The sequence below is a fragment of the Taudactylus pleione genome, unplaced genomic scaffold, assembly GCF_031769625.1.
Source record: "Taudactylus pleione unplaced genomic scaffold, aTauple2 ptg000329l, whole genome shotgun sequence".
Classification (NCBI taxonomy): domain Eukaryota; kingdom Metazoa; phylum Chordata; class Amphibia; order Anura; family Myobatrachidae; genus Taudactylus; species Taudactylus pleione.
Genome location: NW_028284730.1, coordinates 12,767,049 through 12,791,212, shown reverse-complemented (window position 1 = coordinate 12,791,212; position 24,164 = coordinate 12,767,049). Strand labels below are relative to the sequence as shown.

At 46.1% G+C, this 24,164-nt stretch overlaps 1 protein-coding gene across 3 annotated transcripts in view; it reads right to left on the bottom strand.

Moving 5' to 3' along the window:
* Positions 1–24,164, bottom strand: part of PPP3CC (protein phosphatase 3 catalytic subunit gamma) — an 84,816-nt gene that overhangs the window by 47,816 nt on the left and 12,836 nt on the right. For all 3 annotated transcript variants that reach the window (XM_088443419.1, XM_088443417.1, XM_088443418.1), the window contains 5 exons: positions 7,992–8,189; positions 7,564–7,688; positions 6,007–6,118; positions 1,235–1,380; positions 79–218 (listed from right to left, as the gene is read on the bottom strand). In XM_088443419.1, the coding sequence (XP_088299545.1) occupies positions 79–218; positions 1,235–1,380; positions 6,007–6,118; positions 7,564–7,688; positions 7,992–8,189 (721 nt within the window). The remainder of the gene's footprint in view (positions 1–78; positions 219–1,234; positions 1,381–6,006; positions 6,119–7,563; positions 7,689–7,991; positions 8,190–24,164) is intronic.

The following is a 24,164-nucleotide window of genomic DNA, read 5'->3' as shown; positions in this document are numbered from 1 at the left end:
CTGGAATATATAGACAATGTACTAGTAACATACAAAGCAGCACATAGCACTCAGTACACCGAGTAGCAGGATAGTTACCTATAGAAATAGGAGCATCCTCGCACTGTGTTGTGGGTGAAGTGTTCCAATGTCTTTTCATTGCCGTAGTCCTCAGCAGGGTCAGACCAGAGTAGATCACACATAGGGCCGAATGCGGGGGGTTCCTTGAATCTATCTAACTGATGAGGCAGAGAGAGAGGGGAGAACGTGAATTTGTAAAATTGGCGAGAGCAGAAAAAAGGTCAAAAATAGAAACCACCAAGGGTGTCAGGAACCTGTCTACATGATCACGTGCAAAGAGGACGAGACAGTGAAATGCGTGTACCCTAGGGGCTGTGTAAGACTGTTTGAGGAGGCAGAAAGAAAGAAAAACGGGAACCATGAGGGGCCCAGGAAACCATCTTACATCCTTTAGAACGTAAGCTCTCACGAGCAGGGCCCTCTCCCTATATGTGCTTCTCCTTCCCTTACTCATACGATCATCTACTCCTGACTCCCCACAAGGGCACCTAACACTTGGTAGCTGATGCCCTTCTGCCTTTGAGTGGTATGGTCACTATTACAGCAATGTTTATAAACTATGTCCTTGTCCTGCATGGTTTTGTACTGTAAGGTGCTGTCTTCTTGTTTGTTCATTTGTTTATGTACTTTGTGAGGCGCTGTGGAACCCTTGTGGCGCCATATAATATAAAGAAAGGATAATAGTAATAATAATAATAATAATAATAATAAATGATTATGTGGAAAGTGGTGGAGACAGAACAATGAATGTACCACAGAGCCTCTAAGAATCCATGTAACTGAGGATGTGGAGAGAATGAAAAGTGGGAACCACAAGGGTTGTAGGAAACTAATGGATGATGTGGAAAGTGGAGAAGACATGGTGAAATGCGTGTACCACAGGGGAACCATGCGACTTCCTATAGCCCTTACTCTCCCTACAATCAGAGGTTCCTCAGATCTAGTAATGTGAGCAGAGAGTTAAAAGGGCAGCCCATGGAGGTTGTTATCGCTCTACCTGATCCAGTTAAGTGAGAGGACACTAATAACATCCTAATATATTAATTCCAATCTTGTTAGTTATTTATGACACTATGGCTTTATATAAAACTTAATACTGGATAAGTATAATTGGTCTATTCAGCACATGAATGCAGGTCTCAGCCGGGTAATGGCATGGGGGGGTGGAAATCACCTTTCTGATGTCGTCCAGGCAAGTGATTTCAGGGGAGAGACCCCCGTGCACGCACAGGAACTGCTGGTTAAGCAGAGCTGCTAGCGGGAGGCAGTCAAAGGCATCCATGCAGGAGTCATATACTCGCTCTGAATACTTCATTCTACCTGTGGGTGCAGCGCAGAACATGGATTAGAAGGCAGGGAGGGTAACGAAACTCCAAAGCATAAGCAGCGATAAACAATATTATGTTACTAGTTAATGATACTATTTTGTGGTAACACGATTGTACAAAAAGATATGATGATACATTTATACCTTCTCAACATCATAGTGATCGTAGTGTATGCATATAGTGCATTACTTCTGCCCTACCTTCTACATACACCAAGTGACACTTCCTGTCTTTCACAGTAATACCAGAGCCAAAGGGCTTCTATCAATAAAAAAGGTAATACGCCATGAGCAAAGGGCAGCAGGAGCTCAATAAATGTTGTTCTTCATATTCTATGGATATAAAAGCTGAATACAGAAGAGGACACAGAGACATGAGGTAAATATGTATTCTAAGGGCATGAGGCAAAAATGGACCTTGTGGGAGGCAGCAAGAGGTGAAGGTCAGCCGCCGGGGGCCAGGAGGTGAAGGTCAGCCGCCGGGGGCCAGGAGGTGAAGGTCAGCCGCCGGGGGCCAGGAGGTGAAGGTCAGCCGCCGGGGGCCAGGAGGTGAAGGTCAGCCGCCGGGGGCCAGGAGGTGAAGGTCAGCCGCCGGGGGCCAGGAGGTGAAGGTCAGCCGCCGGGGGCCAGGAGGTGAAGGTCAGCCGCCGGGGGCCAGGAGGTGAAGGTCAGCCGCCGGGGGCCAGGAGGTGAAGGTCAGACATTGGGGGGCCATAGGGTTGACAGACATATCAGGGGGGGGGCATGAGATTAGAGTCTGATGGTGGATGGGAGGGGGCATGAGGTGTGAGTCAGACACAGGTGCCATGAGGTAAGGGTCAGACACGGGGTCGTGATAAAAGGTCAGACACGGGGGGGTGCATGAGGTGAAGGACAGACACAGGTGCTATGAGGTGAAGGTCAGAGACAGTTGGGAGGGGTAAGGAGGTAATTACGAGTCAGGGAATGTGTGGTGAACAATGGAGTAGGAAGTGAAAAAAGACAATGAAGGTCATTTAAAAATACTAACTATGCGGTGGTGCGATGCATCCGCTATGTGTGATAGTGCACCGACAGGAGGCTGTTACTCTGCAGGAACTCGCAGACAGCAGGGTATGAGTCTCTGACCAGCTCACACATTCAAAAACCCACAGGAAGCCACCTCCTTCCCTTAGTCTTTGTACCTCCTAGAATATTATTACTTTTATTTATGCCATGTGAGTGAGCGGACAGCAGCAAAGTCTTTATCGTTTTGTGTGTTGAAAAGTCTTTATCACTGTGGTTTCCGGTATGAAGTGGACCTGGCAGGTGCTAGAGGCTGAGGCCTCCATAATGTGTAAATGTGAAATCCTTCCGTGAGGAGGTATAAAGGGGTCTGTTCCCCCAGACTAGACAGGGAATGCTCCTCCCAAATCAGGCTTCCTCACTCCCTGAATTTATAGTCATAGCCCACAAATGACCTCCCCGCAGAAGCCGCACATCATCTCATAAATCACCCTTCCAATATATCAGGTAACAGCATCTTTCCTTTATTGGACAGTGTCTGAGCTGCAGTACAATGACAATTACTCACCATACATTTATACAAATCTGCAGAGACCATGAGGGTTATGTAATGGAAGGACTCATCTGGTTTGATATAGAGCCAGATGGCAAACTACATAAAAAGCCTCAAAAATAGGATGTGTGAGCAGAGGAACTGGCTGGATGGAAAACCTAGCAGGACGGATGCAGCAGAACAGATGGACACACTGATATGTGCATTATACTAAAGGTAGCTGAACGTCCCACTTACAGATGGACACAGAGGGCCTGATTCATCACGGATCGCAACTGCAACAGCATACGCAGATCGGCCGATGGTGCATACTGCGCATACACCACAGTGCACTGCGATCACTTACGCAAACACAAAGCCATCGCAGACCGAGGCACAGGATGTCAGCGTTTGGGGTTGGTGAAACGCAGGAATGCCTGTCCGTTTGAATGCCGTTGCATGGGCGTGCATATATTAGCCACTGCGGCGGCATACTGCGTGCAACGAGGTTAGCAATTTTTGAGAAAGGTCAGATCTGCTGTGATTGTGCGTGAGGGGCCGATGTATACGCAGGATTGCAAGGTGTTACGGATGTGAGATAGCAGTAGTGGGTGGTAGTGGGCGTCTCTATGCTGGATGTGCGACGGCTTTGCCATTGCATTCATTAGCATATTTTTGCAGCAGACCTGCATGCATAGCGGCACCTGCGATGTGTAATGAATCAGGACCAGTGTTACCAGACAAGACTCCTGGTGCACAGATCAAGAGGAGGGTTAAGTACACAGCACACAGCAGAATTTACAAATATACTGGCCCTTAATGGAATGGTCTTGCCACAAGATACCTGGAAAGCAGCAGGACATGGAGATAAAGGGTAAAGCATGTCACAAGATACCTGAAGTAGCAGGATGTGGAGAAAAGTATATAGAGGAACAGGACACTGTGTAGTAGAGTGCAGGGGCAGCAGGACACAGTATGGCAGAGTGTATAGAGGAACAGGATACAGTGTAGTAGAGTGCAAGGGCAGCAGGACACAGCATGGCAGTCTCTATAGAAGAACAGGACACTGTAGTAGAGTGCAGGGGCAGCAAGACACAGTGGAGTGTATAGAAGAACAGGACACTGTAGTTGAGTGCAGGGGCAGCAGGACACAGTATGGCAGAGTGTATAGAGGACAAGGATACAGTGTAGTTGAGTGCAGGGGCAGCAGGACACAGCATGGCAGTCTCTATAGAAGAACAGGACACTGTAGTAGAGTGCAGGGGCAGCAAGACACAGTGGAGTGTATAGAAGAACAGGACACTGTAGTTGAGTGCAGGGGCAGCAGGACACAGTATGGCAGAGTGTATAGAGGACAAGGATACAGTGTAGTAGAGTGCAAGGGCAGCAGGACACAGCATGGCAGTCTCTATAGAAGAACAGGACACTGTAGTAGAGTGCAGGGGCAGCAAGACACAGTGGAGTGTATAGAAGAACAGGACACTGTAGTTGAGTGCAGGGGCAGCAGGACACAGTATGGCAGAGGATATAGAGGAACAGGACACTGTGTAGTAGAGTGCAAGGGCAGCAGGACACAGTGGAGTGTATAGAAGAACAGGACACTGTAGTAGAGTGCAGGGGCAGCAAGACACAGTGGAGTGTATAGAAGAACAGGACACTGTAGTTGAGTGCAGGGGCAGCAGGACACAGTATGGCAGAGGATATAGAGGAACAGGACACTGTGTAGTAGAGTGCAAGGGCAGCAGGACACAGTGGAGTGTATAGAAGAACAGGACACTGTAGTAGAGTGCAGGGGCAGCAGGACACAGCATGGCAGAGTGTATAGAGGAACAAAACACTAGGTAGTAAAGTGCAAGGAGGAACAGGACACAGCATGGCAGAGTGTATAGAGGAACAGGACACAGCATGGCAGAGTGACTGTATAGAGGAACAGGACACTAGGTAGTAAAGTGCATAGAGGAACAGGACACTAGGTAGTAAAGTGCATAGAGGAACAGGACCCTGTAGCAGAGTACAGGGGCAGCATGACAGAGTAATAGGGTAGTAGTGGTAGTAGTAGTAGTAGTAGTAGTAGTAGTAGTAGTAGTAGTACAGACATGAATGAAAGCATTTATACATTATTTGACTAGAACCTTAGTACCCAGAGGTGTAATGCAGGTATCCACTACTAGTTCCATAGAGAAGTATTTCCTAGCATTACTGTCAATCCAAACTATTTGTATGTATAGAGCATGCATATTATATAATCAAACAAAAAGTACAGTATATTTTATGTTTATCTTGCCATTGAGTACTTTAAAACTTGCTACAAGGTTCATGTAAGTACATAATGGTAGAATTGTTTGGCTTTGGAACCACCTGTTGGCCACAAGTGGTGATTGCAGGACCTTAACTTTCAAAACAATATCTGCGTTGGTTAAATTGCCCAAGCAATTCTCTTTCCTGTGATATATATACTCCAGTTATCCTTCTATCACCTCTCCAGGACTACTGTGACAGCAGGGTGGACCATAATTACATCCAAGATCCTATCTGCAGCCCTATAGAGCTGTGTAGAATGGGCAGAGTACAGAGAGCAGCACATAGTGTGCTAGATTCAGAGGTGGGGGCTGCAGCGTCTGTTGCTGGAGTCGAGGCTGAGATAATATGTTAGTGTTAGTTTCAGACGCCTCCCTGTAGCCAGCAGATTATGCAAGCACCGAGACGCCCACTTCCTGCGTCTCTGCACGCTGTAACCCTGCCGGTGATTCTTCACACGCCACCATCGGCGCACCAATAACGCTTGCACCAGCCCTATGGCAGTGACGGTTTCTCCGTCTGAGCATGGCCTCTGCGGCTGTGCGTCTGAGAACGCAGCCGCTGTCACTGACACTCCCATCACACACCCATGAGACCGAGAACGCTCACCACTTTGCCGCCCCATTTCTGATAACGTCTGTCCAGATGAAAACAGCACGTTTGTGCGTACACTCTGACACCTGCACCGTAGGGGCTTCCAGAACTTAGTGCAAAGGCGCAGTTGCTAAGAATTTCTGAGATACGTGAACACGGGTAGTGCAAGTGCTGGGAACCGTGCCCAGTGTGTCATACAGGAGAAACTCACATTCTTGCTTGAAGGTGAAATACTCAGTTAGGTGTCGGCACTCGTGGTTCCCTCTCAGTAGGAACAGGGTTTTGGGGTGGATTATTTTCAGGCTCCAGAGGTAAAGGACACACTGCAGAAGATGAATAATCACAGATCATATGTTAGAAATGTAATGTCCACATCGCTATGTGCATATATTTCACACATTATTATGACTGGATGCAGAAAGCCACAAAAGCTCAGTGTAAATTGTGCCTGTCTGAACAGTGAGGTGCTGGGGCTGTCATGGAGGGGGAGAGACCGTGTGCTCCTTCTGACCTGGGCCCGATTCAGAGATGGTTAGCATATATATATATACGATGGAGAGTGGTCTGCGAATGTGTATAACGGGTCCTACGATCTTGCCCACAGACCTTCCCATTAGGGGAGTGGCTGGCCACCGTTCCCGGAAACAGGGGCGTGTCACCTCCGTTTCCTGGTAGGGACGAGGCCAGGGTCTGCGTCGGTGGATGCAGATTTCCTGGACTCGCAGCTGCCAGGATCCGGTCAGGCGGTTGCAAGCTTAAGCTACCGCAGCCTGCCATTGCGACCGATGGTGAGCCCAGGCTGCGAGTTGGAATTGCAGATGCAGAAGCATTTTAGATGGACGGAATTGCGTGAGTCTCTGAATCTGGCCCCTAGTGAGGCAATGTGCCTGATTGTGTGCTATGGGATGAGTTGTGTGCTATGGGATAAGTTGTGTGCTATGGGATAAGTTGTGTGCTATGGGATGAGTTACTCGAGCAATCTACAAGAAGTGAAATGTCCACGTTTTTGGAGGTGTCTCCCATAGATTTTTACCCATTTTGTGCAGTCATGGCACATTTTATACAGAAATGCATTTTTAAGTGACCACAAGCTAAGAAAAAGAAAAAGAGTTAAAAGTATTCATAAATAAGAAACAAAGACAGGCCCCAGTGCCGCCTTACTCACAAACAGGCTCTTTTGCAGCTAATAAAATGTGTCTCCCGCCCAGCATTTTTGTGTTTTGCTATAACCTCCGACCTCTTCCAGAGCTGTGTGACTCCAATCACTAGCGGTCACATGTATTTGTGTGTGTGTCCTTAACATGTAATGTGTTCATTATTCTCAGTATGGAAATTCCATAAGTGTTTATCCAGCAGTCACACCTTAGATGGAAACGCAATGTCTCATGTACGTCATACCCACTAGATCAGGCCTCGCCAACCTGAAGCTCTTCAGCTGTTGTGAAACTAAATATCGCAGTATCCCACAGTTTTAGCATTCGCAAACAGCAAAACTGTGGAAGGGCATGCTGGCACTTGTAGTTTCACAACAGCTGGAGAGCCACAGGTTGGCCAAGCCTACACTAGATGGACAGCACAGGCTTAGATCCCTGACACATTTCACACATTGTATATATTTAACATCCTCCATGTTTTGACACCAAACAAATAAGTATTCAAATTATTATTTGCATCTGATTAACCTTTTCAACAAAACAAACTTATCCAGGTGTAATCTGTCTGGCAGAGGAAAAGTACTGTGTCCTGGGTTCCCCGGTATGTGACTAACCTCTATACTGAAGTATCCCCGGTCCACATAGTCCCCCAAGAAGAGGTAGCGTGTGGTGTGAGGAGAACCTCCAACCTCAAACAGCTTCATGAGGTCAAAGAACTGTCCATGGATGTCCCCACACACTGCAACGAGAGAAGAGGGAGAACTAAGTGTAAAGCAGAGAGCCCAGGACAACCAATGATGGCCTAAGGACTCCGCCTTCTGAATATTCGTCTAACATTTTATATGTAGCAATAAATGAAGGTTTATTAGTCTGTTAATGTGAAATCAGCCATCAGACATACAGGAGCCTCTCACTGTTTTAGGAATGATCTGAACATAATGTAACGAATACTTTATAAAACGTTTTCGTCAAACATTCTTCTCAACCGCACTCTCCATTAGACTGGTGTTTTATTATTTTAATAAACATAATGTCCGGTCACCTGTGATGGGAGCTTCCACCTCCAACATTGTTTTCTCATGTCGCAGAACAGCAGCTCCTTCTCGGATAATGCGCAACGCCACCTCTTCCTCCAGTCGGCCCTCCTTGGTCAGGTGATTCTTCAGAGTTTCCAGCTGAGGACGGCCCTCCACAAACACCTCATTCATAGACAGGCGCCGTGTGGGAGGGAAAGGGACAGCTGCGAGACAGACAAGAGGGAGGAAGAAAAATGATGAAACACGCAAGGTCAGAAAGTTGGAAATGAGACAAAAATAAGCATGATACTGTGAGAGGTAACTGTATCTCCATTATGTATCTGTAATAGAAAAACACATTTCTACAGTACGTATGAAGCTGAATAAGGTCACCTTGCAAACTGAGAAACAGACCATAGAAAGTCCTATTGTATAACTACGATATCCACTCAGTGGCCCATTATTGGGGACACCTGTTCGTTAATGCTCATATCAGATAATCATGAGGCAGCAAGTCAATACATAAAAAGCATGCATAGGTGGTCAAGAGGGTAAGTTGTTCTTTGACCACAGACCTTCCCCATTCCAGTGTTTGGTTTGGAGTGATTGTTGGTGCCAGACGGGGTAGTTTGAGTATACCGGAACTATTTCCTAGAATGTTTATGAACATCAGCCTCTAGAGCAGGAATGGCCAAGCCAGACATCGAGATCCCCAAACAGTTCATTTTACAGCACACGTAGCTGGTACACAGGGGTGGTCATTACTAACTGTTAGGGGTCCTTGAGTACTGGTTTGGTCACCTCTGCTCTAGAATTAACAGAGAACGGTGCATAAAACTAACAACATCCAACGAGTGGCAGTTCTGTTAATCAGAGTAGAATGACTATGCTGGTTCATGCTAGCAGAAAGGTGAGTAACTCGGAAAAAACAAGCAGTACAGAAGTCCTACGCAGGAGAGCAACTCTGAGTGCACAGTCCGCAAGAAGAAGTAGATGGGCTACAGCAGTCGAAGAACATACCAGGTTACATTCTTGTAAACTGAGCACAGGAAATGAAGGCAACAATGGGCACAGGCTCACCAAACCTGCACAGTTCCCTGGTCTGAAGAACCTCAATATCTGCTGCAACATGCAAATGTTAGGGTCAGGATTTGGCAACATGAATCCATTCAGCCTTGTGTCAACGGTTCAGACTGGTGGTGGCGTAAGAGCACACTAGGCGGCTAAATACAAGTTGATCATCATTTAAATTCCACAGCCTTCCCGGATAATGTTGCTGACCATGAGCATAACTTTATCGCCACAGCAAACTCATCTTCTAATGTCGACTTACAGCAGTGTAACGCACCATGTCAAAAAGCACACCACTTCAAGCTGCTTCCATGAGTGTGACAATGGGTTCAGTATACTGCAATGGCCTTCGGTGTCACCAGATCTCAATCCAATAGCAGTATAGTGTAACAGGTGATTTGCAGCAAAAATGTGCAACCTTCAAATCTGCAGCAACTACCTGATGCGATCGTGTCACCATGGACCAGGGGCCTGATTCAGCACTTCACTGCTGATCGCAGATTCTCGAGTTTGCAGAATGGGTCTTGTGTAGTCGTACACAGACCTTTGAATGCCTCTGCCTGATTGACAGGCAGAGGCATTTAAGGGGCAGTGAAGGGTGGCCGGCGTTCCCAGAAACGGGGAGGGGGGGGGGTCTGCCCCATTTTCCGGGAGTGGCCAGCCCAGGATCTGCGTTGATCAATGCAGTGTCCTGGGCTCGTAAGCCGGCCAGTCTGAGTAAGCTGAAGCTTCTCAGCTAGCCGGAGGCCCGGTGCCGTCCACCATCGCAACCATCAACCACTGATGGTCGCGATGGCGTTCCCAGCCTGCGACCTCCTTCGCAGTGCTGGGATCGCAAGTGCACCTCCTGCTGCATTTGCATAATAGCAAGAATCACAATTGCAAAGCTGCCTGCGTGCATACATCATATATCTATAGCCTGCGTGCACACATCATATCTATAGCCTGCGTGCACACATCATATATCTATAGCCTGCGTGCACACATCATATATCTATAGCCTGCGTGCACACATCATATATCTATAGCCTGCGTGCACACATCATATATCTATAGCCTGCGTGCACACATCATATATCTATAGCCTGCGTGCACACATCATATATCTATAGCCTGCGTGCACACTTCATATATCTATAGCCTGCGTGCACACTTCATATATCTATAGCCTGCGTGCACACTTCATATATCTATAGCCTGCGTGCACACATCATATATCTATAGCCTGCGTGCACACATCATATATCTATAGCCTGCGTGCACACATCATATATCTATAGCCTGCGTGCACACATCATATATCTATAGCCTGCGTGCACACATCATATATCTATAGCCTGCGTGCACACATCATATATCTATAGCCTGCGTGCACACATCATATATCTATAGCCTGCGTGCACACATCATATATCTATAGCCTGCGTGCACACATCATATATCTATAGCCTGCGTGCACACATCATATATCTATAGCCTGCGTGCACACATCATATATCTATAGCCTGCGTGCACACATCATATATCTATAGCCCGCGTGCACACATCATATCTATAGCCCGCGTGCACACATCATATCTATAGCCCGCGTGCACACATCATATCTATAGCCCGCGTGCACACATCATATCTATAGCCCGCGTGCACACATCATATCTATAGCCCGCGTGCACACATCATATCTATAGCCCGCGTGCACACATCATATCTATAGCCCGCGTGCACACATCATATCTATAGCCCGCGTGCACACATCATATATCTATAGCCCGCGTGCACACATCATATATCTATAGCCCGCGTGCACACATCATATATCTATAGCCCGCGTGCACACATCATATATCTATAGCCCGCGTGCACACATCATATATCTATAGCCCGCGTGCACACATCATATATCTATAGCCCGCGTGCACACATCATATATCTATAGCCCGCGTGCACACATCATATATCTATAGCCCGCGTGCACACATCATATATCTATAGCCCGCGTGCACACATCATATATCTATAGCCCGCGTGCACACATCATATATCTATAGCCAGCGTGCATACATCATATATCTATAGCCCGCGTGCATACATCATATATCTATAGCCTGTGTGCATACATCATATATCTATAGCCTGCATGCAGCTTTGCAATTGTGATCCTTGCTGAATCAGGCCATAGATCTCCAGCACCTTGTTGAGTCCATGTTACAAAGAAATCACGCTGTACTGGGGCAAAGGGGGATCTAATTAAATGGCCACTGAGTGTACACACTGTTGATTGCGTCCTATACACGGATATACAGACAAGATATTTATAATTGTATAAATGAGATATATACACTGGAGGCTTGACCTACGGTAGATACTAAGATACAAATTAGATAAATGTCATATTATATACATGAGATATAAATATTGGAGACTGGGCCAAATGTAATAGGGTGAGAGTATAGAATATGTGAGAGTTTAGCAGTAACCTCTAACACTATTACATTGGTTGAGTTGTATTTTCAAAATGAGAAAGAATCTGGATCAGAGTTTAAATCGTGAGAGTTTTCCTGTTCTCGGACTCTATTACATTGGCATAGTTTAAAAAGTGTGAGAGTTTACTCTCACATATTCTAAACTCTCACACTATTACATTTGGCCCTGCCTCTTATATACCAATGGACAGACCAGAGATACATTCTATTGTATAAATTAAATATATGCCAAAGGAGATTGTCCTATATAATGAAGTACAGATAAGATAAATGTCATATTGTGTAAATGAGTTATATGCACAGGAGACTGTCTACATAACAAGGTACATACCAGAGAAATTCACTATTGTATAAATGTGATACAGTGCCTTGCAAAAGTATTCACCCCACTTGGCTTTTTACCTTTTTTGTTACATTACAACCTGTAATTTTTTTTATCTGAATTTAGTGATGGATCTGCACAAAATAGTCTCTTTTTTATATATACTTTTCTCATTTCACTTCACAAAATTAATCTTTATAAATAAAATTCTGAAAATTGGCATGTGTATATGTAATCACCCCCTATGCTATGAAACCCCTTAAAAGTTCTGGTGCAACCAATTACCTTCAGAAGTCACATAATTAGTGAAATGAAGTCCACCTGTGTGAAATCCAAGTGTCACATGATCAGTCAGTATAAACCCACCTTTTCTGAAAGGCCCCGGAGGCTGCAATACCACTAAGCAAGAGGCATCACACCATGAAGACCAAGGAGCTCTCCAAACATGTCAGGGACAAAGTTGTTGAGAAGTACAATTCTGGGTTGGGTTATAAAAAAAATATCCAAATCTTTGATGATCCCCCAGAGCACCATCAAATCCATCATCATCAAATGGAAAGAAAATGGTACCACAACAAACCTGCCAAGAGAGGGCCGCCCACTAAAACTCATACACCGGGCAAGAAGGGCATTAATCAGAGAGACAGCACAGAGACCAAAGGTAACCCCTGAAGGAGCTGCAGAGTTCCACAGCAGAGACTGGTGTATCTGTGCATGTGACCACAATAAGCCGCACACTCCATAGAGCTGGGCTTTATGGAAGAGTGGCCTGAAAAAAGCCATTACTTAGTTATAAAAATAAGACGACACAATTTGAGTTTGCCAAAAGGCATGTGGGCGACTCCCCAAATGTATGGAGAAAGGTGCTCTGGTCAGATGAGACTAAAATTTAACTTTTCGGCCACCAAGGAAAACGCTATGTCTGGCGCAAACCCAACACATCCCATCACCCCAAGAACACCATCTCCACAGTGAAAAATGGTGGTGGCAGCATCATGCTGTGGGGGATGTTTTTCTGCAACAGGGACTGGGAAACTGATTTGAGTCGAGGGAAAGATGGATGGTTCGAAATACAGGGATATTCTTGAGCAAAACCTGGTTCAGTCTGCCTGTGATTTGAGACTGGGACGGAAGTTCACCTTCCAGCAGGACAATGACCCGAAGCATACTCCTAAAGCAAAACTCGAGTGGTTTAAGGGGAAACATTTAAATGTTTTGGAATGGCCTAGTCAAAGCCCAGATCTCAATCCAATTGAAAATCTGTGGTCAGACTTGAAGATTGCTGTTCACAAGCAGAAACCATCCAACATGAAGGAGCTGGAGCAGTTTTGCCTTGAGGAATGGCCAAAAATCCCAGGGGCAAGATGTGGCAAGCTCATAGAGACTTATCCAAAGCGACTTGCAGCTGTAATTGCCGCAAAAGGTGGCTCGACAAAGTACTGACTTTAGGGGGGTGAATAGTTATGCACGCTGAAGTTTTCTGTTATGTTGTCCTAATTGTTGTTTGATTCACAATATAAAAAAAACACAACTTCACAGTTGTAGGCATGTTCTGTGAATGAAATGATGCACACCTTCAAACAATCCATTTTAATTCCAGGTTGTGAGGCAAAAAACATGAAAAATGCAAAGGGGGGGGGGTGAATACGTTTGCAAGGCACTGTATATATATATATATATATATATATATACTGAAAAGTCATGGGATAGATAGTTAGCTTTGTGTAGGACCCCCTCTAGACCGGTAAAGTGCAACAACTCGACGCAACATCGATTCCATAAGTGGGGGAAAGGCCTCTGGAGAGATGTTGACCCATGCCGTCTGGATAGCCCTGATATTTGTAGATGCAGGATCTTGGGTGCGAATGGACCACTCCACCATGTCCAATAAATGCTCGAGTAGGTTAATGTCAGGCGAACGTGGTGGCCACCCCCTTTGTCTGAACTCTCCAGAATGCTCCTCGAACCAATTTTGAACAACCTGGGACGTTGTAGGGGGGCACAAGTCCATGAAGGGCTGTCAATGGTCATCAAGCAATGTAACGTAGTGGTTACTGGTCAATGATGTGTTCAGGGAGACCAGCGGATCCAACCCATGCCACGTGAAAACACATTGCAACATTATTGAACCACCACCAGCCTGCACGGTGCCTTGTTGACAACTGGGGTTCATGGGATCTGCGCCACACCCGAACCCTACCATCAGCCCGAAACAACTGGAACCGTGACTCATCGGACCACGCCACATGTTGCCAGTCCATCAGGATCCAATTAGCGATGTCAAGAGCCCAGGTGAGGTGCTGTGTCCGGTGTCAATAGGGGCACTCTGGAGGGTCCTTTGCTCCCATATCCCATTGAAGTGAACAAATTCTGCACTGATCTGCTGGATATGCGTCTGGTACCTCCTGCTTTGACTGTGGATGTGATTTGAGCCAGTGTTGCTTGTCTATTACAACGTAAAATTCTGTCCAGAAGCCACTGGTCACCAACTTTAAGCAGCTGTGGAAGGTCACTGCACTGTCCACGGTGGGCGGTAATGCCTTCCAAGAGGTATTCCCAGTACACAGGTGACACCGTAGATCGAGGAAAGTTGAATATCCGCACAACTTCGGAAATGAAATGTCCCATCCGTCAGGCACCCACTATCATGCCCTGTTCGAACTCTGATAATTCACATCGCCTTGCTATGAGCAGTTTAGCTGGTGTTCAAATTGACTCACAAAATGTCAGATTACAACCGATGCAGGTCTGGCTATTTCCAGGACGTCACAGTACAGAGTGACGTCACCTACCATTGCCTTTAGATACTGCTATCCCATGACTTTTGGCACTTCAGTGTATACTGTACACAGGAGACAGCGTCCTAATTACCTAGATAGAGACAAGATGAATGGCCTGTTGTATAAATTAGATATATATACCAGAGACTGCATCCAGTCTTGGTCACACTTCTATTCACCCTTTGTACGTCCTCCCTTTGGGGAGCTAATCAGCTCCTTTGGGCTCCAATATCTTCTCTATGCAGATGATACTCAGATCTACCTCTCCCCTCACTCATGTCTCAATCTGTTTCTCTGCTATTCCCTCTGGGATGTCTCAGTGCTTTCTTAAACTAAACAAATATATGACTGAGCTGATCGTCTTCCCACCCTCCCAAGTCCCTTCACTTCCCTCAAATTTGTTATCTATCGATAACATCACCATCTCATCTAACCTGCAAGTCTGTTGTCTTGGAGTTCTCTTTGACTCCTCCCTATCATTCAGACCCTCCCCCAGTGCTTCCACCTCTAAAATATCTCCAGGATCAGACCCTCTCTCACCTTAGAGGCAACTAAGATCCTCATCCACTCAATAGTCCTCTCTAGACTGGACTTCTGTATCCTCCTCCTATCTGGCCTTCCTGACTACCGCCTCTCTCCACTCCAATCTGTCCTCAATGCTGCTGCTGCCCGGCTCATCATCCTCTCCAAGCGTACTACATCTGCTTCCTCTTTCCACCAGGGCCTACACTAGTTCCTCCTCCCTGTCAATAACCCAATTCAAACTCCTCACACTAACCTAGAAAGACCTCGTCCTATCTTTCCCCCATACTTTTTCAACCTCATCTCCCGACACACTCCCGCCCACCCATTTCACTCTTCCAACAATGGACTCCTCTCCTCCCAAATGATCATCTCCTCCCAATTCCTGCCTCCAAGACTTTGCCTGTGCCACTACCCACCATTGAATGCTCTCCCTATGAGAATCTCCACCTTTCTCCAAAGTTTTAAACCCACTTCTTTATTAAAGCCTACAAGCTGTCATCCCAACCCATCATTCTATGCACCTTGTTTGCTGTCTTTCCCCTCTGTGTCACCCGTTTGTCAGCTCTCATGAGCAGGGCCCTCTACCCTCATGTGCTTGGGTTGAGCTGATGCTGCTTTTGTGGCTATTGCGATTGCATATGCAGCAATGATTATATCAACTGTAACATATGTTCTACAAGGTTTTGTATTTTAAGTCTATTGAACTTTTTTCTTTTTATGTTTGCACAGTTTGTTTATGTACTTTGTAAGGCACCATAAAAATACAGGATAATCATAAACATGAGATACAAATAGAGCAAAGTCCTATTGTATATATGAGATATATAAACTGGAGACTGCATCCTATATACTGAGATACAGACCAGAGAAACAGGGATGTAGTTAAAATGCCGGCCGCCAATATACCGATGCCGGAATCCTGACCACCGGCAAAATGCAGACGCTGCTATTTCAAATGAGATCAGGATACCGGTGTCGGCATACTGAACATGCGGACACCGGTACGTAACACAGTTTCCCCGTGGGTAGGGAGGTTAGGTTTAGGCACCCCCAGGGGGAGATTAGGGTTAGGCACCCTTCGGGGAAGGTTAGGCTAAAGGGATGGGGGGGTTAGGCACCATAGGGGTGGGGTTAGGTTTAGGCACCACCAGGAAGGGGGTGGGGCGTTTAGGGTTAGACACCACTAAAGGAGGGTTAGGGGGGGTGAGGGGGGAGGGTTAGAGTACTTACCTCCCCTGTCGTGATCGTCAATGTTCGAGCTTCCGGCGTCAGGATTTGAACCAGCGGCTATTGAGCAGTCGGTAGATCATACCCAACCCAGAAAAACGTCCTATTGTATAAATGAGATATATACACTGGAGACTGCGTCCTATATACTGAGATACAGACCAGAGAAACGTCCTATTGTATAAATGAGATATATACACTGGAGACTGCGTCCTATATACTGAGATACAGATCAGAGAAACGTCCTATTGTATAAATGAGATATATACACTGGAGACTGTGTCCTATATACTGAGATACAGACCAGAGAAACGTCCTATTGTATAAATAAGATATATACACTGGAGACTGCGTCCTATATACTGAGACCCAGACCAGAGAAACGTCCTATTGTATAAATGAGATATATACACTGGAGACTGTGTCCTATATACTGAGATACAGACCAGAGAAACATCCTATTGTATAACTTAGATAAATACACTGGATACTGCGTCCTATATACTGAGATACATACCAGAAAAACATCATATTGTATAAATTATATATATATATATATATATATATATATATATATATATATATACTGGAGACTGCGTCCTATATACTGAGATACATACCAGAGAAATGCCCTATTGTATAAATGAGATATATACACTGGTGACTGCGTCCTATATACTGAGATACAGACCAGAGAAACGTCCTATTGTATAAATGAGATATATACACTGGAGACTGCGTCCTATATACTGATATACAGACCAGAGAAGCATCCTATTGTATAAATGAGATATATACACTGGAGACTGCATCCTATATACTGAGATACATACCAGAGAAACATCATATTGTATAAATGATATATATACACTGGAGACTGCGTCCTATATACTGAGATACAGACCAGAGAAATGTCCTATTGTATAAATGAGATATATACACTGGAGACTGTGTCCTATATACTGAGATACAGACCAGAGAAACGTCCTATTGTATAAATAAGATATATACACTGGAGACTGCGTCCTATATACTGAGATACAGACCAGAGAAACGTCCTATTGTATAAATGAGATATATACACTGGAGACTGCATCCTATATACTGAGCTACAGACCAGAGAAACGTCCTATTGTATAAATGAGATGTACACACTGGAGACTGCATCTTATATACTGAGATACAGACCAGAGAAACATCCTATTGTATAAATTAGATAAATACACTGGATACTGCGTCCTATATACTGAGATACAGACCAGAGAAACATCCTATTGTATAACTTAGATAAATACACTGGATACTGCGTCCTATATACTGAGATACAGACCAGAGACACATCCTATTGTATAAATGAGATATATACACTGGAGACTGCTTCCTATATACTGAGATACAGACCAGAGAAACGTCCTATTGTATAAATGAGATATATACACTGGAGACTGCATCCTATACTGAGCTACAGACCAGAGAAACGTACTATTGTATAAATGAGATGTACACACTGGAGACTGCATCCTATATACTGAGATACAGACCAGAGAAACATCCTATTGTATAAATTAGATAAATACACTGGATACTGCGTCCTATATACTGAGATACAGACCAGAGAAACATCCTATTGTATAACTTAGATAAATACACTGGATACTGCGTCCTATATACTGAGATACATACCAGAGAAACATCATATTGTATAAATTATATATATATATATATATATATATATATATATATATATATATATATACTGGAGACTGCGTCCTATATACTGAGATACATACCAGAGAAATGCCCTATTATATAAATGAGATATATACACTGGTGACTGCGTCCTATATACTGAGATACAGACCAGAGAAACGTCCTATTGTATAAATGAGATATATACACTGGAGACTGCGTCCTATATACTGATATACAGACCAGAGAAGCGTCCTATTGTATAAATGAGATATATACACTGGAGACTGCATCCTATATACTGAGATACAGACCAGAGAAGCGTCCTATTGTATAAATGAGATATATACACTGGAGACTGCATCCTATATACTGAGATACATACCAGAGAAACATCATATTGTATAAATGATATATATACACTGGAGACTGCGTCCTATATACTGAGATACAGACCAGAGAAATGTCCTATTGTATAAATGAGATATATACACTGGAGACTGCGTCCTATATACTGAGATACAGACCAGAGAAACGTCCTATTGTATAAATGAGATATATACACTGGTGACTGCGTCCTATATACTGAGATACAGACCAGAGAAACATCCTATTGTATAAATGGATATATACACTGGAGACTGCATCCTATATACCGAGATACAGACCAAAGAAATAGCCTATGGTATAAATGAGATGGTATCTGTATGTAATGCCAGCGGCTGTTTAGCCACCGGATCAAATACAGACAGCGGCAGCCCGGCGGTTCGGAATCCTGACTGCAGCAGGTAAGTACTCTCCCCCTCCCCTAAACCTAACCCCCCCTAACGGTGCCTAACCCTAAAGCCCCCTTTCCCTACCCTAACCCTCCCAGGGGGGTGCCTGACCCTAACTCCCCCTGGGGGTCCCTATAGCTAACCCTCCCACCCGCAGCTATACGCTAAAACACCCGGATTACCATCGTTCGGTATGCCGAGTGTCGGGATTTAGTAGTGGGGCTAATGATAAGCGTCGGGATTTCGACACCTATCTTTTTTAGTCCCATGTCGGGATGTGGGTGGCGGGATATCGGCGGGCGGGATAGCGCCGGCTGGTATCCTGACAGCATCCCAAATGAGATATAGAGACTAGATACAGACCACCTCCATGAAGAATGCACCTGTGCCGAAACGCGTTGGTGCCCCTCACATCAAACCTGACACTGATCCAGGCTGACCTCCACTAAAGATCCCCATCCCCACCAGGGACCGCCAGTGCAGAAAGCTCTCAGCCCACCCGCCCGCTGGTCCGCACTGCTCACACCTCCAGTGACCGGCTCCACCACGGACCAGCCTCTCTCCCCCCCCCTCCAAGGCGTGCTCAACAACTGACTCCTGGCCAGGGTTGTCTCCACCGTCGATCCCCATTTCCACGAGGTACCGTCAGTGCAGAGAGCACTCCGCACATCCGGCAGCAAGTCCGCACAGCCAACATCGCCAGTGACCAGCTCCATCCCGGTCACCCCTTCCATATCCCCCCTACTCCCCAGCTTTTATCCAATCAGTATCCCTGGTAGACCACCCCCCCTCCCAGGGTGGTCCTAGCACACACGCTGCCTCCCAGCGGCTCACCCATCCACACCTCTGGCTCCGCACCACCAGCGGCACGACCAAGAGCCAACCTCAGCTGCACACTCTGGTCGCTGACCTCCGCAGACCAGATCATAACAGCCGTGCACCTGCAGCACACCAGCAACACGCTGATCCAGCTCACCAACAAACCTGCAGCTTCCATCCTATCTGCAACGGCCGCAACGTCGACGTACATCACCATAACAAAAAACCTACCAGTAGGTAAGTATTGCCAAGACTTGCACCAACATGCGGGACGCCGCACAGGTGTTCCAACCCACTCTGCACATCCCCCCACCCCCTGAGATTTCCTAGACTGTCGACCATAGGTCCAGCAGGGGTGATGTGCAAGGTCACTGAACCGCACGGGAAGGAGCCCCCTGAAAGGGTCCACCTACCTCCCCAGTCTCATCACCAATCACTGAACCCCACCCACCTGCCCGGGATCTCAACAGAGCAGCATTGTAACTACTCAATAAAAGACTTTGCCCCAAACTACTGTGTCTCGCTGGCCTCATTTTGATCCTATCTTATTCCCCTTTTCACATTACTCCAAACTACACTCCATACCCAATCACACCCTCCTTCTCACTCCCAAAACACCACCACCAGAAGAAACATTCCAACTAACACCACTCACAAACACACACAAGTCATCACCACTATTAGCAGGAAGAGCGCATCTTACCCACCCATACCCCCATACGTATTCAGTGCGGGAAAGGTACTCCCACACAAAGGTGCAGCACCGCAAAACCACAACACACCACCCCCTGGTCAACGAGAGCACAGTTCTACCGCCCATCTTCATAGATACAGACCAGAGCAATGTCTTCTTATATAAATGAGACTGGGATCCTATATACTGAGATAGAGAAAAGGCCTATTGTAGAAATAAAATATACAGTGGAAACTTAATTCTTTCTCAATTGCAGTTACTATTTTAGGACATGAATTAAACTTATTTATCGATTGGTCTTCAGGAAGCATTAGAAACATGTAAATGTCTTTATGAAATGGTATAATCTATGGCTGTTTATTTTATAACGTATTACCAATAACACAAGAAATATAGTTTCAACTGAACATTGTTAGTTAATAACGTTGGGAAACAGTCCAATACATAGACACAAAGGAACAATAAATCAAAGCTCCATAGACACAAAGTTACGCACATAACTAAGACAGTGTGCCCGCTGGTGCTGAGGAACACAGTATTCCCAAATATAGGGTCTGTCTGTGCAGTTTCTGTGGCAATGCCAAGGGGCTGTCAGTGTGTGAGGAGCAGGGTGCTAATTACATGGCAGGGAGAGAATCAGCCCCCACAAGACATGGCTGCCCGCACTGCACAAGTGTATGTGTGTGGGAAAGAGATAAACACAAGAACATACCGAGTAACCCTTTCATTGCAGAACGCAGCAGACAGAACTTGTACACACTCCCGTTCACAGTGGCTAAACAAACCCATCCCATCACACAACCACTGAATACTAAGGCCCTACTACAGCTGTCTGCTGTACACCTAGGTCCCCCTGTGTGCTGCACGCCGGGCAGGTTCTCTCTTTCAAAGGTCAGGGTTTGGATGTTCAACAAACAGAAAATATACTGTGCGTTACATCATATAATTCGATGTATGCGGTCACATAACAGGTCAGGGAAATCAATGGTTACACCTTATGCAGAATGTACCCATAATGCATTACAGTACAACTTCAAGGTAATGTAAACTCAATGTGGTAATTCCTCAGACCGATCTCAGAGTTAAGTGAACCTTCACCATCACATGTCCACAGAAGTGTCAGCCATGTGCCAAAGGCTGGACTCATTTCATGAGGCTGCAGCTGTTCAGTTCACCAGGAACCACTGATGCCACTAAGTCACTTTCTGATGTCAATAGTTGCAGGTAAACTTTTGCCAAAGTGATATCACTAGTTTCTCAGTAAGGTTTGTACCTCAGTTTCGTCACTACTTGCCAATGACCCTTGTGCCTCAATGATGTCACCAGTTCCAGTAAGCTCTATTCCTCATTTATGACAAAAATTCCCAAAAAGCTATGTGACATGGTGAAATCACTAGTGCTCAGTAAGCTTTGTGCCTCAGTGATGTCACTAGTTCCCATTACGCTTTGTGCCTCAGTGACATCACTAGTTCTCATTTAGCTTTGGTCCTCAGTTATGTCACCAGTTCCCGTTAAGCTTTGTGCCATAGTTATGTCACCAGTTCCCATTAAGCTGTGGGCTCAGTGATGTCACTAGTACCTGGTAAGCCTCTGTGATATCACCAGTTCACATTAAGCTTTAGACTTCAATGATGTCACCAGTTCCCATTAAGCTTTGTGGCTCAGTGATGTCAAGCTGTGTGTCTTGGGGGGAGATGTATCAAGCCTAATAAAAAGAGTGTGAAAGTTGCCTATTGCAACCAATCAGCTTTGAGGTAGCATTTATCAAATACATTATATTATATCATAGATAAAAGCGGATTGGTTCCTATAGACAACTTCTCCACTCTTTAGAAAGTGTGATACAGCTCCCCCTTGGATCTGTATCAAGCTTACCTAGTTCTCATTATGCTTTGTGCCTCAATTATATCAATAGGTCCCAGCAAGCTTTGTGCCACAGTGATGTTGCTAATTTCCAGCAAGTTTTGTCCTATGGTGACACCGCTCTTTCCCCGTGAGCTGTGTGACTCCGTGATGTCACTAGTTTCCAGTAAGATCTGTGCCCCGGGAATGTCACTATCTATCTCCCTGTAAGATCTGTGCCTCGGTGATGTCACTATCTCCCTGTAAGATCTGGGCCCCGGGGATGTCACTAGCTCCCTGTAAGATCTGTGCCTCGGGGATGTCACTAGCTCCCTGTAAGATCTGTGCCTCAGGGATGTCACTAGCTCCCTGTAAGATCTGTGCCTCGGGGATGTCACTAGCTCCCTGTAAGATCTGTGCCCCGGGGATGTCACTATCTATCTCCCTGTAAGATCTGTGCCTCGGGGACGTCACTAGCTCCCTGTAAGATCTGTGCCCCGGGGACGTCACTAGCTCCCTGTAAGATCTGTGCCTCGGGGATGTCACTAGCTCCCTGTAAGATCTGTGCCTCGGGGATGTCACTAGCTCCCTGTAAGATCTGTGCCTCGGGGATGTCACTAGCTCCCTGTAAGATCTGTGCCCCGGGGATGTCACTATCTATCTCCCTGTAAGATCTGTGCCTCGGGGATGTCACTAGCTCCCTGTAAGATCTGTGCCCCGGGGATGTCACTAGCTCCCTGTAAGATCTGTGCCCCGGGGATATCACTAGCTCCCTGTAAGATCTGTGCCCCGGGGATGTCACTAGCTCGGAGGTTCCCAAACTGCGCCATTACAGTCCAGGTTTTGGGGATATCCATGCTTGAGTCCAGATGGTTAAATCAAATTGACTGAGGTACTACTTAAGGAACCTGTGCTCAAACATGGATATCTTTAAAACGTGATATAGAATAGCGGAGTTTGGGAACCTCTGCACAAGCTCCCTGTAAGATTTGTGCCTCGGGGATGTCACTAGCTCCCTGTAAGATCTGTGCCTCGGGGATGTCACTAGCTCCCTGTAAGATCTGTGCCTCGGGGATGTCACTAGCTCCCTGTAAGATCTGTGCCTCGGGGATGTCACTAGCTCCCTGTAAGATCTGTGCCCCGGGGATGTCACTAGCTCCCTGTAAGATCTGTGCCCCGGGGATGTCACTAGCTCCCTGTAAGATCTGTGCCCCGGGGATGTCACTAGCTCCCTGTAAGATCTGTGCCCCGGGGATGTCACTAGCTCCCTGTAAGATCTGTGCCCCGGGGATGTCACTAGCTCCCTGTAAGATCTGTGCCTCGGGGATGTCACTAGCTCCCTGTAAGATCTGTTCCCCGGGGATGTCACTAGCTCCCTGTAAGATCTGTGCCTCGGGGATGTCACTAGCTCCCTGTAAGATCTGTGCCCCGGGGATGTCACTAGCTCCCTGTAAGATCTGTGCCCCGGGGATGTCACTAGCTCCCTGTAAGATCTGTGCCCCGGGGATGTCACTAGCTCCCTGTAAGATCTGTGCCCTGGGGATGTCACTAGCTCCCTGTAAGATCTGTGCCCCGGGGATGTCACTAGCTCGGAGGTTCCCAAACTGCGCCATTACAGTGCAGGTTTTGGGGATATCCATGCTTGAGTCCAGATGGTTAAATCAAATTGACTGAGGTGCTACTTAAGGAACCTGTGCTCAAACATGGATATCTTTAAAACGTGATATAGAATAGCGGAGTTTGGGAACCTCTGCACAAGCTCCCTGTAAGATTTGTGCCTCGGGGATGTCACTAGCTCCCTCTAAGATCTGTGCCTCGGGGATGTCACTAGCTCCCTGTAAGATCTGTGCCTCGGGGATATCACTAGCTCCCTGTAAGATCTGTGCCCCGGGGATGTCACTAGCTCCCTGTAAGATCTGTGCCCCGGGGATGTCACTAGCTCCCTGTAAGATCTGTGCCCCGGGGATGTCA